This window comes from Malus domestica, chromosome 06 (genome assembly GCF_042453785.1).
Source record: "Malus domestica chromosome 06, GDT2T_hap1".
Classification (NCBI taxonomy): Eukaryota; Viridiplantae; Streptophyta; class Magnoliopsida; order Rosales; family Rosaceae; genus Malus; species Malus domestica.
The window spans coordinates 1,778,981-1,798,016 of NC_091666.1; the positions used below are offsets into that span (position 1 = coordinate 1,778,981).

At 36.5% G+C, this 19,036-nt stretch overlaps 2 protein-coding genes across 5 annotated transcripts; both read right to left on the reverse strand.

The window, feature by feature from the left end:
• Positions 1-1,510: 1,510 nt before the first annotated feature.
• LOC103436777 (cyclin-dependent kinase F-4) lies at positions 1,511-8,096 on the reverse strand. 2 transcript variants are annotated; one of them, XM_029104381.2, is made up of 19 exons: positions 7,807-8,030; positions 6,723-6,763; positions 6,244-6,547; positions 5,544-6,146; positions 5,391-5,469; positions 5,236-5,304; positions 5,061-5,150; positions 4,827-4,965; positions 4,323-4,425; positions 4,165-4,217; positions 3,987-4,053; positions 3,657-3,765; positions 3,261-3,326; positions 3,080-3,148; positions 2,917-2,980; positions 2,722-2,835; positions 2,482-2,513; positions 2,270-2,363; positions 1,511-2,056 (listed from the first exon to the last, which is right to left on the reverse strand). In XM_029104381.2, the coding sequence occupies exons 4-19, from the start codon at positions 5,597-5,599 to the stop codon at positions 1,833-1,835; spliced, it is 1,428 nt and encodes a 475-aa protein (XP_028960214.2). In that variant the 5' UTR covers positions 5,600-6,146; positions 6,244-6,547; positions 6,723-6,763; positions 7,807-8,030; the 3' UTR covers positions 1,511-1,832. The 2 variants fall into 2 exon arrangements, with proteins under 2 accessions (XP_028960214.2, XP_008373453.3); XM_008375231.3 differs by lacking the exon at positions 6,723-6,763 and having other exon boundaries at positions 7,807-8,096.
• Positions 8,097-11,590: 3,494 nt separating this feature from the next.
• On the reverse strand, positions 11,591-16,904 carry LOC103428159 (probable methyltransferase PMT21). 3 transcript variants are annotated; one of them, XM_029104382.2, is made up of 8 exons: positions 16,428-16,904; positions 14,854-15,124; positions 14,615-14,763; positions 14,289-14,484; positions 13,802-14,012; positions 12,593-13,268; positions 12,402-12,479; positions 11,591-12,233 (listed from the first exon to the last, which is right to left on the reverse strand). In XM_029104382.2, the coding sequence occupies exons 2-8, from the start codon at positions 15,100-15,102 to the stop codon at positions 12,011-12,013; spliced, it is 1,782 nt and encodes a 593-aa protein (XP_028960215.2). In that variant the 5' UTR covers positions 15,103-15,124; positions 16,428-16,904; the 3' UTR covers positions 11,591-12,010. The 3 variants fall into 3 exon arrangements, with proteins under 3 accessions (XP_028960215.2, XP_070680030.1, XP_070680031.1); XM_070823929.1 differs by having other exon boundaries at positions 15,346-16,800; XM_070823930.1 differs by lacking the exon at positions 16,428-16,904 and adding an exon at positions 15,989-16,161.
• Between the last annotated feature and the right edge of the window lie 2,132 nt (positions 16,905-19,036).

Sequence of the window (19,036 nt, forward strand, 5' to 3'; positions counted from 1 at the left end):
GTCGAGGCTAGCGCAAAAGCTATGTCCTTCGAATAGTATTTCCGTCCCACTCTTATGCTTGTGGTTCTACAACGTCTGCTCGATTAGGATACAACTACCTAATTCTACAACCTGCACTAGATTATAGAATTCCAGCGAATTGTTTTGTGTGTTTACTCTCTGGAAATTTTGTGCGGAAGAGAAGAAGGAAGGAAGAAAAGATTATTCTATTTGGAAACTGTGATTGCAAATATATAGGTTGTTTCACACCATTTCAAATACATGTTGAGCGTATTTGAAAACACACTACTCTTTCCAAGAGTTGTGTCTCTTAATCAAAACGTTTTTAAATTAATATGTTAATTAAAAAACATAATCCGAAATTAAAATTAATGAATCTAATTAATTTTAACCTACTCTTTCTAAGAGCTGTGTCTCTTAACCAAAACGTTTTTTAATTAATATGTTAATTAAAAAATTTAATCCGAAATTAAAATTAATGAATCTAATTAATTTTAACTTGTAAGGCCAAGGTCCTTGTCTTAATTTAATTAATATTAATGGTATTAGACTATATTTTACAAATCTAATCCACACAACTATAAGATCCAAATCTTCAATCCATTTCCAAGTGATCCAAATCCTAACAATTGGTATAGAAGACAAAACATATATAAAGGTAAGCCTATGTTCCCCGATGTGGGACAAGGAGTCTCAAAACTCCAACATTTTGTTTATTGTTACTTACTGAGCTTTGTAGCTCACCCTTTTTCCCTTTTTCCCTTTTTCCCTTCACTTTCAGATCAACTTGGGTGACAAGTTGACATGTCTTGAATGTACTTGAAGAGCTTTTGAAGGCTTATATTCATTTTGAAAGACATTACATGTTTTTTTAGCTGTTCAGACAACACTGTGTTCATTACATGTTTTGTCCTTTGTTCGGAATTCTGGAGCTTTTCTACTTCATGTTTGTAAGAAATAGTAACGAATTATGTTTATGTTCAGTTTTGGAGACTTTTTTGCTCCTAAAAATCCTTAAAACCGAAATGTTATTAGCTGATAATAGCATCTTTAAAAGAGATGTCAATCTAATCAGCAAAAATCCTTCTAACTGAAATGTTATTAGCTGATTAAATTTGAAGTCTTTGTAATTAGAAGTCAAATTTGACACAACGTCAAATTTGTTTTTAATTAATTTTAATAACGGATCCCTTAATCCACTAAACTTTCCGACTAATAAAAATTTTGTTTCCACATTTTTTTTAATAAATACACCCATTTAAAGCTCTATATTAATAAGAAATAACATTTGACAATTCTATTAAAGGTGTACAAAATTTGACAGAAGACTTCAAATCAACACATCATCCATAAATAGTAATTTGACTTGTAATATGATATTTCTTTTGAAGATGGTCTAAGCGCCTGGAAAAGTAACCTGGTCGGGTCTACTTTGGGCTACATCCGGGCGTGCCAAAACCACTCTCACCACCAGGGAGGGGGCAAAATATGAAGGAACAAATATACAACCTTGTACAAAAACATAGGGTGCCTTTAGCTTTCATTTATTTACTCTGAAAATCCAGGTCATTGTTTAGAAAGCGAGAGGAAACGCCATACTGTTGGAACTCATCCAATACCGCTTACATGAATAATAATAGAGAAGACCGGGCAGAAGATGCCCGTTTGGTCACACCACTCCTTCACAAGCATACAAACCAAATACCAGAGGGCAAGTCTTAGGGCTCGGTACTAAACAAGACACGAGACAGACAAATCTGCATGCATAACTCTGCAGCTAGTGATAACGCAAACGATGTATATATAACACCTGTTAAAGAAGCTCATCTTCTTCATCCCGCAACTTTCCTTGAATAGGTTCTACCAGGTTGAATCTCTTGAACAGGCCTGAGGTACAAGTTTCCAGACTCACCAATCCACTGGACACCGGCTTTCATGGGAGGAGGGCGCATCTGCAGCTGCCCGACAGTCTGCCTGCGATGACCAATTGTCATATTTGCCAGCTTCTCAGATGTATCTGAAACTCCATGTGCAACCCTTCCCTTGTTCACAGCGGCTGCCAACCGACATAGTTTTCTCAGTTAAATAGAAGGTCATATGAACAAGCACCAGGGGCTTGAGAAATATAAGTAACTAAAAGCCCAAGAAAAAGCCAACATTCACGCATTCTTGTGGTTCATAAATGTGATCAGCAAAGTAGATTGATAATAAATCCAAATCGGTTGAAGAAAGCAACGTAATCAAACATCCTTCTACCCATGGAACTTACTAGGACTGCTCTTTCCAGGAGGTCGATATTTCTGCTGCTGCTGCTGCTGCTGCTTTGGAGAGCTTTTCAAATATTTATCATTCTTTTTCGCATCCTTCAATCATAAAGATGAGGAATTAATTAATAAAAGTAAAAGCAATTGAGGTATGTGCATGTTTGGCATAAGCGCACAATCAAATTAAACAGATAAAAGTAATAACATGTGCTCTCACCTGGTTAGCCATGTCCAGTTTCCGCTGCACAGCTGCAAAAATAGTTATCACAGAATGAGAATAAATCTAGAAAACTACCAGTTCATTAGACAAGATGTCAATGTTTCCTTAACTATGAGCTATAAACCCACTTCTTTTATAGGCAAAAAGTTAAATTATATACGATGCTCTCCTTTGGGATAAATAGAAAAAGTCAGAATTGAAAGTTTAAATAAACTCAACAGAACAATATAAACCAACCTGTGCCTACAGAAGCATGCAACTTTGGGGAAGCGAAGCTGTTAGCAAGCTTTGAATGTGATACAGTTCCAGAAAGTCTTCTAGCACTTTGCTGCTCGGCTCCCCTTGCTCCAGCTGTGTAACAATACAAATCTTGAATATCTAAACAAAGATATCAAAGCTGATGCAATTCCATAAATTATCAGATGAACAAACCTATTGGTGGTGTCCTGCCAACAGTTGATCTGGAACGAAGGGATGGCGGAACATAATAGCAACTCTGCAAAATAAAAGGAAGTACATCTTAGAATACACAACATTTACAGACCCCATTCATCATAGGAAGTTGCACTAACTATACTATATTCCAATACACTACCTGGAAGAAAGGATGCTGGAGGGCCTCTGCAGCTGTTGGCCTCTTGGAAGGGTCCCAAGAACAAAGTGACTACAGCAAAAGGAAAAGGAAATACATGAATTCTGCAGTAGTAGACATTCTTTAAATGATTTAGCCACACATGGGCTGAGTTGAGGGGACAGCAATACTATATAGGACTTACTGTAATAAGGCTGATTGCACTGTCACTAGCTGATGGGATCAGTGAAGAAAGATCAACACCAGCAAACTGCCATATTAAAAGGTACAAAACCAACTTAATATACAAGGTTGTTTTTTCAAGTATGGGAACAGCATATCTCATATTTCTACTAATACTAAAAAAACTACACACAAAAAATACATCCCAAATTAGCATGCAGCTTTAAACTGTAATAAATCTCTCACATAAAATAAGATGCAGCAATGACAGCAGTCTGATAAAAGTGAGAATGTAAAAACCATTCCCCATGAGATTTCTGTACAAGTCTATGCACCTCAGAGAACAAACTAAAACGCATGAATAAAATTGAACAAAACAAATGAGGAATTGCATTATGCAAAACTAGAAATAACTGACCTGAGGAAATTGGTAGTTGATATCCCTTGCAAGGCGAAGCCCGTCAGCCCATGAATCCTTGGTTGGGCTTCCAATCACACTGCAAATTTTGTGTATCTCATCTGCTTCACTGCAAGAATGGTGGAAGAAGAAGGTGAAGGTGAGAACAATTAACACAAACAAACTGATATTAGTCGTTAAATTATTAGTAAAAATGGCACTAATATCTTCCAAAAAGAATTGAGGTTAATTAAACAATTACTGCACAGATTCAAAATTCTATCCTGTCCGATAATTATAGCAATATTTCCCTGTGGGAAACAAACAATGATTGAGGCACAGAATACATACCTAGCACCTGGAAATAAAGGACGGAGAGAAAACAACTCAGCCATGATTGCACCCATTGCCCACATATCTGACAGTTATAATAAAAATTATTAATTTACAAAAGCAATCATTGTAAATATATACTCACAAAGAACAAAAATCAAAACTTTTAACATAACTTCATTAAAAAAACACTCACCAACTTTTGAGCTATACAGGTATGACTGAAGCAGCACTTCAGGCGCTCGATACCTAGCACATCCACATTCTAGAGTAAGTAACTTAGCAATATATTAACACCCAAGCAGAGATAATTCGTAACAAAAATTGAATAAGAAATATTAGAATAACACCCACCACCGTGTCGACACGTATTCTGTATATGGTGGTTGTGAATTTATTTCCCGAGCAAGTCCAAAATCAGCAATTTTGATGACATCTTTGGTAACCAATATGTTCTCTGCAAGGAAGTGAACGTACAGGTACAAATATGTCAGTCTGGAAGCACAAGAAAAAACAAAGAAAACAGATGACAGCCTGAACGGCTTAATGACAAACCATATAAGTGAAGAAATTGATTGAGGAAAGAAAATAACCCCACAACGAAAGTGGAAACAAAATTTGAGATGATTTGGCCACTTGAGGATTCAGAATACAAAAGAGAAAAAAGGAAACAAAAAATGCAAGAAAGCATAGCAAGGGAATGCAAGCAGCAGTAATTAAAGATCCAAAAATACAAAACAAGTATAGAACACGTTGGACATTCAGAACATCATATCACGTCTTTTTTATCCCTTCAGATTCTCTAACGAACATTTTACCTACTCAACTAAGGTTATCCACAACAATTGTAGCAGATACCTGGCTTAAGGTCACGATGAAAATATCCACGCTGATGCATGTAAGCAAGGCCCTGAAAAACTTGAAAACACCAATTTCTGACTTCAGCTTCAGGGAAAAGCTTTTCCTTATCTTTCATGAGTTGATACAAGTTGAAGTCCTGCAATGTCCATATGACAACACCAAATATCAGTTATGACACTCATGAACGACATAATAGCAAATAATATCAAGTTTAGCAACTATACCACTTACCATGTATTCAAACACGAAGTACAATATGTCATTTTCTCTGATGACTTCCTTGAGCTTCACAATATTTGGATGATTCATTCTACGCAATGACTGCATGGAGAAGAAACCCGTGATATAATTAAAAATATAAATCAGATCAGGATATTAATAAAGAGGAGACAGTAAGTTGAACCACCTTAACTTCCCGTAGACTTACGCACTCCTCCCATGAATAATATCTTTTCTTCATTTTTTTAATAGCAACCTGTAATATTGTCCAAATGACTATGAACAGAACAAATGTACAGCACTACATACATTCTAAAAGGAATGGGGACAAAAACCACTTACGACTTCACCAGTCTGCTTATTAATAGCTCGCCAGACACTCCCAAATGTGCCATCACCAACTTCCTTTATTAACTTGTACCTAGAGTAACCAAATACTTATGCATTAGTATGAACACAAACAGATAACCCTAAAATCACACAGTAAACACTCACCTCTCCATTCTTCCAGTGGAACACAAAGCAGCCCGTTCTTTATTCAGTGAAAGCATAAAGACTCGTAAAAGATAAAACGAATTTATCTGAGATGATCCTTCAAATACACTGTAGGATATAAACAACTGCCTTGCTGGTCCAGCAGAATCAAACCATTAATCTTCTGAGGCAATACGCACGAGCACAAAACCAGAATTCATATGATGGATGGGCTGCACGGCCTTATTTATTACTAACTCCAGGGCATCAGGGCTAAAGCATGACATCGTTGGCAAAAAAGGACAAGTATCACCGAACATATCGATGCCAATTAAAAAAACCAACCAAAATGATTTATCCCGCCAAACGAAATACTTAGAGCTCAAGATAGTGTCACCCAAGGCTTAATAAACTTAACTAATAGCTATCTCATCTGAATTATGCAGAGATCAGTGAGGAATCTTCAGTTAACAAAGATCTTGCCACTTCTCATAGCAACCATCAGGAGCAACGATGAAATAATAACTCTGAAATAAACAGTTTGCACTGGTTTGGTTTGACGTAACTGATTATCTAATATTAAGTATGCAGAGATCTTCAGTCACAGATTGCCAGAATTTAACCCTGTCATGATAATGAAAGAATAAAGTTTAGGAATACTAAGCAGGCATAGACTAAAAAAGTAGAAGTATAAAATAGATCTGAGTTGTATATGCTGTACCCCTGAAGAAGTTTTCCCAGAAATTTCAAGAGGATGTTGTATCAGCAATGCACTACGCACTAAAGATCCAACACCTGACTCAGAAACTAGCATCACGTCTCCCGTATTGATCATTTAAGAGAAACCGACCACTAAGTGCAATTAACAAAAGAAACCAGAAGAAAATCTCCAAGGACAAGAAATCTCCAGTCAAGCACTTCCTGGAAAGAAAAGACCCGGTACTGGTGGCAATTTGACCAGAGGCGCATTTGCTCCATGTCTTGAAATATTTATGAAAGCCCTTTAAATCTAAACCCGGCACAACCTGAAATTAAGATTACAATAAATGAATGCATTGTAAGAACATAAGACCAATCATGCAGACAAGATACGAAGGTACAATTTACTGATTTTAATGGCCATTTAAACAAAATCTCACATAATATGACACATAATGATGCAAATCCAAACACTAAAACAAAATAACATTTAATCCTTACCACAGCTTCATAATAGCTCTGACATAAAATTACAATACTTGCTGCACAATTCAGAACGAAGTTCAGACAAAACAAATACCACAAACCATATAATGGTGACAACGTCAATATACAACAAACTTTGGGCACCTAAGCTGTATTATGCATCATAGAGACACACAACTAAAAAACTTTATGTGATGCACGCATGCTTTACTATTTCATTGTTCTTACTCATTCGCAGGCCAACAAATGATTTCCGATGCTAAACCACATGCCACAAATCACAAAAAATTGTGTAAAAGGATAACCTAAACTCACAAGAGAACATCAGGGACAAATTATATAGACCCCCATGACGTCATGAATTTCAACAATAATTTGTATAACTTCTAAGCCACCAAATGACCTTCAGCACAAAACTGGAATGTAGGAAATGAAAGAAGAGGAACCATAACCAGAAACAAGTTTATACAAAAAATGGTTGCAGTTAGACTTTATGGTGCAGCAAATTACAGTTTTAGCCTCACATGCGACACACTAACCTAAATCTATAACCTGAGTGATCAATAACATTAGCAATTTATGTTAAGACACAAACAGAATACAACCAATGAAATATTTGCAAACAAATAAATAAACAAAAAGCCTCAAATTACCAATTGGAGTTATGATTCATAAAAATCACCACCATAAGCCGCGAGTATCCCAATTACATAACCCAGAGATGTAATTCCAAATCAGAAAAATTTCACCAAACCTTAATACCCCAGAAGAAAAATTACAAAAATCGAGCCCCAAATTTGAAAACTCTGTAACCCTTCCATTTCCCATAATTTCTCAGCAACATAACAAACTTTGAACGGACCTGAAGAACCACGTCCAGACGAACACATTAAAAAAGCTAACCCTAATCCTAAATCCCAAAACACAGATCGAATAAAATCGAGATACAATTCACAACGAAAGAAATCAAATTATCACAAAACAAATCGAATAAAATCAATTACAAAACAAAATCGAATAAAATCGAATTCAGAAGTAAATCTAAACAAAAAGGGCAAAAAATTGATTGAGGATCAGATCGGAAGAAAGGGAATCGAACCTGAAAGCCAAGCGGCATAACAACCGTCGCCAAGGACGGGAGAAGGTGGAATCCAGAGTTTCTGTTATGTAAAACCGACTTCGATTGAACCCACCGAATTCTGATCTGCTGCCAGAGAGAGAGAGAGAGAGAGAGAGAGAGAGAGAGGGGGGGGAGGATGAGAGAGAATAAAAGCCTTCGTGCCAACCAAGGAATTTACCTAATTTCTTACGTTTCCGGTATTTATGGCTCCACTCCACGTTCTCACGAAGATAAGGATATCCTTGTCATTTGACCCAACTGCGTGATCTTTTTGGCTACTATTCTGGTCGGTTGGATTTTTCCTTTTTTGTGTTCTGTTTTTTCAAATGAATTTATTTCCGACAAATATAATTAATTTACTTCGAATTCTTTTTTGTTATTTTTATGTTTTGACTTTTTTGTCGTTGAGTAGTATTCATTTTCATTTAAAAGTAAGAAGTCTAAATGGACGACGAATTTGATACCAATTTTCTTTTCTCGTGTCTATTTTAAGTAGATAATGGAATTACAGCAAGTTTTTCATTTCATACTCCAACTTTCTTGCATTCGGATGTTAAAGGCAGATTATGTCTACTAATTTTTTATTTTTATACAATTATATATCATGTTAGAATTAAGTTTTCAGGGAGTGCAATCAGATCATAAATTTAGGAGGGTGTATTCAATTAGGATTTTGAGGGATTTTAATTCTTTTAATGAATTTAGGGGTATTCAATCAGGAATTTAAGTGATTCTCTGAAATTCAATGTGTATTCAATCAGGATTTTAAGATAGTTTATAAAAATCCTTAGAAATCCGGGTGTATTCAATTAGAATTTTAAAGAAGTTTATAACATTCCAGTTGTATTCAATTAGAATTTAATTTTAAAGAATTTGAGAAAGTTGAGGAATTAGAGGGAATTGGAGAGATTTCGTAGTGTATTTTGAGCATTCACAAATCTCACCTCCCCCAAGAGATTTCGAGGGAATTGAATCAAAATTTTACATGGAATCTCTACAAATCAATTAAACTCCATAAAAATCCATGGATTTATAAATCCATTAAAATCTCTCAAATTCTCAATTGAATACACCCTCCTTATATAATGATTACAAATAGGAAAATTATACTTGAATCTGTATAACTTTATTCTACACACAATTTAAACTTTAAATATGAATTTTCTTTTTTAACTTATTGTATAATTATTATCAAAGTACAAGATGAAATTAGCAATAAAACTAAAGTTTATCAATAAACTCACACTCAATAATCAATATCTTGCTATCAAACAATCTTTATTATATGCTTTATTTTGGCTAAACCGTAGTTGGGATTGTATGTTAATGTTGTTGGATTGTGAACTTGATTACCGTTCTACCCCTTTTTTGGGGTTCTTCTACTTTATTTTTTGAGAAATGCTAACGACTCTTTTAAAAGTGGTGCTCTCCATGCACTCTTAGGCCCTGTTTGGCACACCGTATAAGACACCGGATAGTGCTAATAATACGATGTACGGTGTTTGGTGGTCGTTTGGATTAAATAAGCACCGGATTAAATAATCCGGGCCCACCATTTTAATACACTCCGCACCCGCTTAGCTATCCTCTCCAATAGGTTGGTATAATTTGTCGGGTTCGCGCTCCCGTATGCTCTTCTCTCCGACCCTCTCTGCTCCTGCCCAACGCGAACTCCACCAAGGTATTGCTGCTCTGTCTCTCCCTCCTTCCCAACTGCCAGCAGAGGCTCCGGCGATGGGGGAACCCAAGAAGGAAGAAAAGGTAGCTAGGCAGACGAAACCCAGGTTTTCAATTATGGTGTTTCTGGGTTTTCAATTTTTTGCTTCTGGGTTTTCATCTTCTCCATCTTTTTGCTTTTGGGTTTTCATCTTCTCCATTTTTTGCTTCTGGGTTTTCATCTTCGCGATGGACTGACGAAACTCGAATGGGAGAAGCAAAGTGCTTCAAATGACAGAGAGGTGGAGATTTGAGAGGCTTCGGTGTTGATGGTCTTTGTAGAGTGCCTTTCATTTTGCTTCGGGAATGGGAGAAGCAAAGTGCTTCTTTTCTGCAAAGTGAAGAAACAACACCGTAGAAAAAGAAAAATAAACCTAAAAGTATCAATTTTTATCTTAAAATATTAATATTTTGAATTCCACTTATCCGGTATAATACCAAACATAGTATAAATAATACGGTTATTAATCCGATACTGCACCAAACGCCCGACTAATTTAGTCAGTACTATCCGGTGGCTATTTATCTTATCCGACAGAAATAGTCAATACAGTCCGAGCTGCCAAACGAGGCCTTAACCACCTTGGCATAATTTTCGTGTCAACATTATAAATATTATGCCAAAAACATAAGGTGACGGAGAATTGATGGAGAGTCCCATTTTTTTTTTTTTTTATGGATTTTGGCTATAGATCTTCAACATGGTATGCTCATTCAGTCATAATTTCAATATTTTTGCTGCTGTCTGCTTTAGAGGCAACCCATTGTTCGCTCTTTCTGCACATGCGGAGGGTGATGAAGACTCCATCAAAACCGTGTGCTTACTGTTTGCAACGTCATTTTGCCATCCTCCTATAAACCTCAAACGATAAATTAATTCTCACCAATTCTTTAAAAAAAATGGTACTAGACCTATTTTATTGTCTTATTTCCTCACCCATCTTATAATTTAACCAACTATAAAAAGTTAAAAAATTAAAATGTTATTTCTTCGCTCACTATTATTCCTCAAATATCCTCTAATTTATATCTGAACTCATTCTATTTTAGTTTATCAAAATGCCATCACCCTAGGCGAACCAACCCCCTCAAAACGTCACCACTCCCGTCAGCAACCAAAACCTTTAACACTTGCTTCGCGGCGTCTCCTTTGGGAAGAGAGAAGAACGGGAGAGGAAAGTAAAAAAAGCAACGGGAGTGGGAGGAAGAGAGAGAAGCACGAGGGAGAGAGTGGACAAAGACCCCCTCTCTTTGTCAACCATGGTTGAAATGCAATTTTGATGGTACATGGGTGGACAGCAGTGGGGTGGGGGCCGGATTATGGAGTTGTGGCGGGTGATGAGGAGGGAGATTTTCAGTTTTCCTAGCTTCGGAATTCGCAACTCAATTGAACAGACTAGAATGTTACTCGCCTACTAGTCTCCATGATGCAATGTAGTACTCAATATTCATGTAAATCATGTCGTTTACATGGAGATTTCATACATCAATCTCTCTAGAATCTTGTCATGGACGTTACAAACTGATATATAACGGCCAAGCAGCCACAAAACTAACAATTCCAGACGAGAATGAAAGAGTCAAACTAGCATAGCTCAACGCGCTCGATGAAAAGCGGCCCACCGTGCGACAAAATTTCAAAATTTACCAGGCTCAAGTAACACGTGCTTGGGCTGAATTCAATACTTTTTTGAGTGGGAGATTTGACCTTAACTGCTTGAATCCGGATCTTCTTTGTGAGGATTATGAGGATCCGTGAATCGTATCCGTTCCTCGTACATCGTGCGGTCAGAAATCATTTTAAATATTCTTATTTAAGATTAAACACAAACAGTACTTGATAAGAACTGACCGTACGATATACGATGAATAGACACGATTCACGGATCCCTTAGGATCCTCACCAAAACGATTGGGAGAGGATCCTGTTGGTTTCACCATCACCAGAAAGATGCATGAAAATTTTGAGCCAAAATGAAAAAGGACCACATGCTCAACACATCAAACATGGACCAAAGGCAACATAAGCATCCTTTGTTTCCTTCACTTAAACAGAAGCAGAAGATTTTCATTTAAGAAACAAAGAAATCTTTGTTCCCTTTCTGTTTCTTTCTTCTTCTTTTGGTACATACACTTCCTTGCATATATTCAAATCATCCGATTACAGCTTGACACGAAAAGAGAGCAAATTATGAAAATCGGGAAACAGGGAAAACGAAAAAGAAATTACACCGAGTACATGTTGACACCTTATAAAGAATAAATCTATACGCAACGCCCTATCGGTTGATTAAACCACCTTATTGGGTAACTGAGTCTCCTTCAACGACAAATTTGGGTATTCTTGGCTTCTTAAACAATGAACTAATTCTCTGTGAATGGTATTGAACTTGCTTCTTTTGCTTCTATTCCTATTTCCGTCCCTCCAAGAAATCGACTTGGTTTTGGGTTTTTCTATGGATGGCCATCATCTGGAAGTCCGGTTCGATGAATACCAGAGTTTTTTCTGGCATATCAGTATTTTCTCCTTCTCAACGCCATACTCAGTGTCTTCTTTGCGGCATCCCCATCTCATCCCTTTGGCAATAATCGCAACAGCGTCCACAAAGTAGCTGGATTCTCGAACTATTGCGTAGCCATTAGGGCGCAGGATTCGGTCCATCTCTAAGAGCACATTTTTCATTTCGCATCTGCCCAAGTTTACGATCATTAGAACCATTTATACAAAGAATGATAAATTAGGCAAGAGTGCACAGAAAACTTACATCTAAGATTAAGTAGTTAATTCAACATGCCATAATAATATAAGCTTTCAAAATATATTCATCTCCCCAGATAAAGAGAAACCCGTTTTTTACCTGTGGCTTTCTGCAGTAAAGAGGCCATCAAGATGTAGAAGATCGTAAGTACGAGGATAAGTAGAAAACGCCTCACACCTGCCAAAAGAGAACAGATAAATCAACACAAAAACCACTTGATTTCATTACAATGACCAAATGAGAAGTGCATCAAAAGTATGCTATTCATGCAGAAAGGAGTTTCAAATTACCAATCATGGTAAGTTCCGATAAGGCCTCGATCATAGACCACAGGTAGTGTATTTACAGCATAGGAAGAGACCACATTCATGACCCACAAGGGATAATCAATCGTGGCTGCGGCAAAACCTCCATATACCGTATTCATGTCCATAACATTTCTGATCTTATCTGTTCCAATTGCTGGGAGCAACTTTTTGTAATGCTTCAATCGTACCCTCCACTTGCTGTCATCATGCTTGAAAGCACTAGCACTTCCGCCATGTACATCAGAAATACGCTCCGGTGCAACATGCAACCGCTCTGGCCATTGAGGGATGGATTTCAAAGCTGACTTTTTTAGCTTTGGGTCTGGAACTACGACACAAGAGCGTAATGGAGTGTACCATCCTGAATCTGGTTCAAGGCTATCATCACACTTTGCAGGATAGGTGTCTGGCTCAGAAAGTTTATTGTAGCAACTGCTGTCTGACAGTTTCTGCCAAACAGCAATATCATCCTTTTTGTTGTACAATTTGAAGCACAATGAAGTTAGCAGGTCTTGCAACTTTTCATAATCTGATTTCTGGTCTTCTATGGTGGTGTTCCACCCACGCCAGCGGTTTTCGTAGTTGACAGGTGGACCAGACAGGACCCAAAAACCTCCAGGACGGAGTATACGATGAACTTCAAGGAGGTAAATTCCACCTGACATCAAGAAAGTACCCATCAGAAGAAGTGGTAAACTTTAAAAGATAAATAAAAATGATAAAACGAGAGGAGAGAAAGGAGAAGAAACCATTTCCAACTTATGCAAAAAAATTACACAAGTTCACAACTGGGCCGTGGAATTTTTCCCTAAAAATGATAACTGATATCAAATATGATGTCCTACAAAGGAAGAAAGGAAGTTCCAATCTTATGCAAGAAATTACAGTTCATAACTGAGCCGTGGAATTTTTCCCTACAAATGATAACTGGAACACAGGAATTTAGTGGAGGCAAATTGTCTAAGTTGGTCCTATCTACCATTACTACCGCACTTAAGAGAGAGAAATCTCCAAGTTCCTGGAGCAATCAGGTAAAATGCAAAATGCAGCACTGCTTATATGACCCATGCATCCCCACTATGCTATTGCTAATTTGAAAACTGGTTCCAGCAGCTGGACATTAAGCTCAATAAACTGAATTAAATTCTCTAGAACAGAATTTTTTTTAAAACAATTTGATAGAATAAGTACCAAATTCCGTCCATGGGATGAGGCATCTTGAGCAGTGAGCCATATCAAACGAGTTAGAAGGGAAAGGAAGTCTCTGTGTAGAAATGATGCCAAGAATTGCTGGAATTCCACGTTCCAAAGCAAACTGAACCTGAGCTTCATGATTATCTCTTGGAGCGAGAGAAACAGTTAAAATCCCACGATCTAACAAATCACCTCCCCAGCTTGCAACCTAGAAATTAACCAATTAAAGAGGTTAACTTATGTAGATTCTCACGAATTTAATTACTTAGCAGTTTGTGCTGCTTCAAGGATAATAAGGAAATAGATTATTACATAGTAAATAAATTTCAACAATTAAATAGGGAAAGAAAGGTGCAGATGAAATTTAAACTTGCATTTTTAACTAGATCAAAAAGGCAACATGCATTCACCCACCAGAAATTTTCAGCTAAAGTTCAACATGAGAAATCGGGAAAATGTAAAAGAGGATGAAAGATGGGCTCACCCCACACCCAGTATCAATGGCAGTTCGAACGGTCCCATCTTTCATTTCTGGAATAAGATCTTGCATCAAATCGACATATGCAGAAACGCCTCTTGGAAACATAGTTCCCCCACCGGGAAAGAGAAACTTCTCCCCTTCTTTTCTCAGCCAATTCTGATTGGACTTTTGTTTATTAATCCAATCATATGGCACATTCCTGAAACCAGATCCCCATGGTAAATTCAGTGAAACTTTTAACATTTTTTAGGTAAAAAACAAATAGAGACTAAAAACTAGAAACTTTTGACTGTAAATAAGCTTTAGGCATCAGGCTGTCACATATTTACCTGTACCAACATTCGTCCCTGCTATTTGGCCATCTGATTGGTGGCTTGTAGCCATCTGGAGGTGGAACTAAGCATTCTTTCCTCTCCAATACTGGAGGGCAGTGCCGTTCCATGAAAGTAAGCCGATGAACACCATACTTTCTCCACCTCTGTACAATAAGCGGCCACAATCTGATAAGCATCTAGCAGTGCGTAAATTCCGGAAAGGATAAAGTACATAAAAATGATTAAGGAGATACCCTTGGATCCGTGCACGGGGTGTAGTCTTGATAGTCACTGCTGCATTCAGCAAAGGTAACGGGTTTTAACTGGAGAGATGATTGAACTGCCTCTGTGACATCTTCGACCTTGACAGGCTCAATTTTGTTCTTTTCAGAACAGAAGATTCCACCAAGATAGAATGAAAACCCGCATAGCAAAACAAACAAGATTGTCATGGGGAAAACCCTGGTACCCTGGGGCCCTGGTTTTCCATCCTTATGTTTCATGATCTCAGAAAGTATTAACTACCTGCACACATACAAGGCATATTAGATATCTTCATCGTTGGTCATATCTGATATTAAATAATACCGATCTGCTACCAGGCACAATTTACCGCAAAAAGCACACGCAATTTATTCATGTAATAACCATATAACGCATAAACCTGTCCTCTTTCCAATACTAACATGTAGTAGAAGCACAGAACAGTACTAAAACTTAAATCAGGCAGCTTACTCAAACCATACCAGTCACAAGCTACAACGGATTTCTTTCGTTCCTCAAAAGTGACTTCTTATACTAAAGAAACACATGTTTAATTAAAGAAAACCCATCAGCCAACCATAAACTTTGACATAAAAAAACATATGTCAATCAATTACTAAACATGGGATCACACACAGGAAAACTGAAACTGAATTCCTGGGATAGATCCAGATCCAGATCTAGCATATGCATTCAGTCCACCCAAAGAAAGTAAGGCAAAATACATAAACGACTTGAATAAGCCGTAAACTACAAGATCTCATGGCAACTGCCGACACTTTCGACTTTCCATGTCAACCTCCTTTTATGTCCCGCACATGGCAATGGGTCCTAACTCCATCAAACTCCACCTTCCCTCTATTTTTTTCACTCCCCACTAAGCCAGAAAGGGCAAACAAACAAACATGGGACATCAATCAAACCATGGAAACCAAGAAAAGCAAATAATTCAATAACATCATCATTTTGTTTGAAGCTTAAGAAAAGTTTTTATGCATGATTCACGTAGTCACTGCTTGCCAATCAGCTGCTGCTTCCCTTCTCAATCATCAAATTGATATATTATCGACCTCATATCAAAAGAAACAAGCAAACAAACCCACAAAATCGTACCAAGAAATGCACCTAAATTTATTCGAAACGAGGCCAAAGAAACCTGCAAAAGTAAGTGTTGAATGCTGATTGCAGGCCTCTGAGTGCTTCACATTTATACAAAAGAAAAAGAAAGACAGATCAAAACTACCCATCTTGCCAAAAAGATTTACCTATAAAAAAGGAAAATCAAGACAACAAGAAAAACGAAAGAAACCCAATTTGTGAAAAACCAGGAGATAAATTAACTAATTAAGCATCTGGCAATTGGAAAAAGGTGAACAACCGCGTGTGATCACCGCCGTCCAAAAATAGGAAATTACAACAGAAAAACCGATGGGGTGCTGTCAAAAACCAGATCTAATGTGCAGAAGAAAGAAACCAATTAACCCATTAACAATATGATCGCAATGTGTTCGACAAAATTACACAAAGAAGAAAAGCATGAGATCTGACGGAGAAAAGTACTTACTGAGTAAGAGAAGAAGAAGAAGCTGACACAGCGCAGAGGGATAAACTAGTGACTTTATCTCCTTCTCTTTCTGCGCACAGTGAGTGTGTATCTCTCTCTCTACAATATCTCTGCAATTAATCTTTGTTTCATGAATTGAACCCCACAAAACCCAAATGGAAACCGAAAATTAAATGGGATTTTAATTTTGTGGGTGAAAATCTCTGTTTTAAGAGAAGAAGAAACAGAGAAGAGGAAGAGAGATTCCTGAGGTGGGCTAGCAAGGGTAAAGGGATATGGGAAGAACAGTGGGAGCTCTCTCTCCTCTCTCTCTCTCTCTCTCACAGAGCTTTAAGCACGGGAAGGGACGCTCGTTATATAAAAGCATACACACACAAGCTTGCGTTGTGTTTCTTCAGACTCATCTACTTCCCACCTCCTTCTTTCTTTCTCTTTGTTTTTTCTGTGGTAAAAGTCATAACTACATTCTCTCTCTTTCAAACTATTTCATTTTCACATGCATCATTCTAATATCTTAAACCCTAATCGTCAATTAAAATCTCGTAAAATTATCATTTTATTCTTCTAATAAAAAAGGAACAAAAACAAAAAGACAGTAATGTAATTTCAAATTTTACTGTTTTTTTTTAACCTCACGTACACATGATTCTCATATATTTCTAATATTAAAAAAAATATCTTTCTCCCATCTCTCTTCCCTTTCACATTCTCTCTCACTTGCTCTCTTCCTCTCCTTCTATTTAAAAAACAAAAATAAAAAATGTTCACGCACACTTTGATGTGTGTGCATATGGTAGTTATTTTTGTGTAAACTCTTGTTTACCGCTATGAACTATCACCTAATTATTAATTTACCTCTTAAATTATTTTTTCAACCAATTTATCCTCTAAACTATAAAAATGACCAACTAAGGGGGCTTATCGTTTATTTTTCCAAATGTCCATCAATTTCGACCCTTTAATCATGTTTAGTATTTATTGGAGCAAGTCCCTCAATACACGTTTAATTATGTTTTCAGAGAAAGCAAACATGGTGGCTGATGATTTTGTTTATTTGACATGTAATTATTTTGATAATTTTTCTCGTAAAATAGTTCATAAGTTACTATTTAATAAATTTGGAAATTAAAATCGGTCGAGGATTCTCTTTGCAAGTCATTGTCTTTTTTCAAATAAAAAACAAAATTAGGAATACTTTCTTTCAAGTGTTTATTTTTAAGTTTGCATCCCTAGCTAGATTTGGAACATCCAAATCAAGCCTTGGTTATTTTTTTATTCAGTGTACTTTTCTATTTTATGCTTTAAGAAGTACGACTTACCTAAGAAATATGCATGTCAATACATTGCGTCAGAATCTCCAATTTGAGGAGATAAGCAAGTAATTTTGTCTTTTACTTTGTTGCTTTTTATTTTCTTTTTCTCTCACCAAGCAATAACATATTCATTTTTATTTTTTTAAAAGGTGACTAGCTGGTGGTTGTATTACGACACGCTACTTTTTCGGTGGTTTTGCTCTCAAAACTTTACCTTGTATTTAAAAACCTCAACTAAAACCCAAAATAAAAAAAAAAATTAGATGATTGATTTGGTTTGATTAAACAGCTAATCTCATATTGTGAAATCCATAACAAAAAGGTTTAACCCATTCACTTAAACTCAGTCTGATTAGCTTGATTTCTTTGTTTGGTGGTTAAAAATGCCCAATCTTAGTACTAATACATTATACATGTATATTGCCACCGCCATCAACCTCACCACTATTGTCACTACCATATTTTCATAACCATAGACCACACCACAATTGTAGTCACCATTCCTCCACCACCATCACTTCTGCCACCAACACCTTATCACCACATTTTCATAGCCAAAGGAAACACTCTTACAATTGCTGCCACCACAGCCGTCGTCATTTGCTAACTATTACTTCTCATTTATATATTAAGTTATTATTCACAAAGTATAGAAAACTTATTTTTTTTAGTAGAAAATTAATTCTTTTTGAAATTTCATCATAATTTTTTTTTAGCATTTGTAGATTTTAATTTATTATTTTGTGACTGTATTTTCATTGTTCAACTTGCCGACATCTTGACGGTGCTACTACCAATTTAAAATTTTGAAAATAAAAAAAGTTGACTGGTTTAAATTTTATTTATATCAATTTCCTTTCGTTGCTGTGTTTTCTTTGTCAAACACTTGAACTCTCATTTTCTAATTTTGTTGGTTTGTTTGTGGAGAAGAGTTGGTATTACTTTATTGACTGGTGTAATACTAAGTGCGGTGGGGTATTGAAGCACCCCTCCACTCAAAGGCACGAAGTCATAGTATCACAAGTTTTCTGACAATTTTCATATTAATTTATTCCTTCCATCAATTAATTTTCATGTGAAGATTTTCAGCAAAATTCTGTTTGACTGTGTTTATAGATAGAGTTAAAATTTTCTTAATTTTTCGGGCCAAAAAAAGGTGAATAATTATGGCTTATCACCAATTGTTACCTTTTTTGGCTAAAAATCTTCATGTGTCCACACCAATAAGTACTGTCGTCGACAAACAATGCTTGACTACTTAATAATAAGTATGGATTCTTATTTAAGACTTTTCGT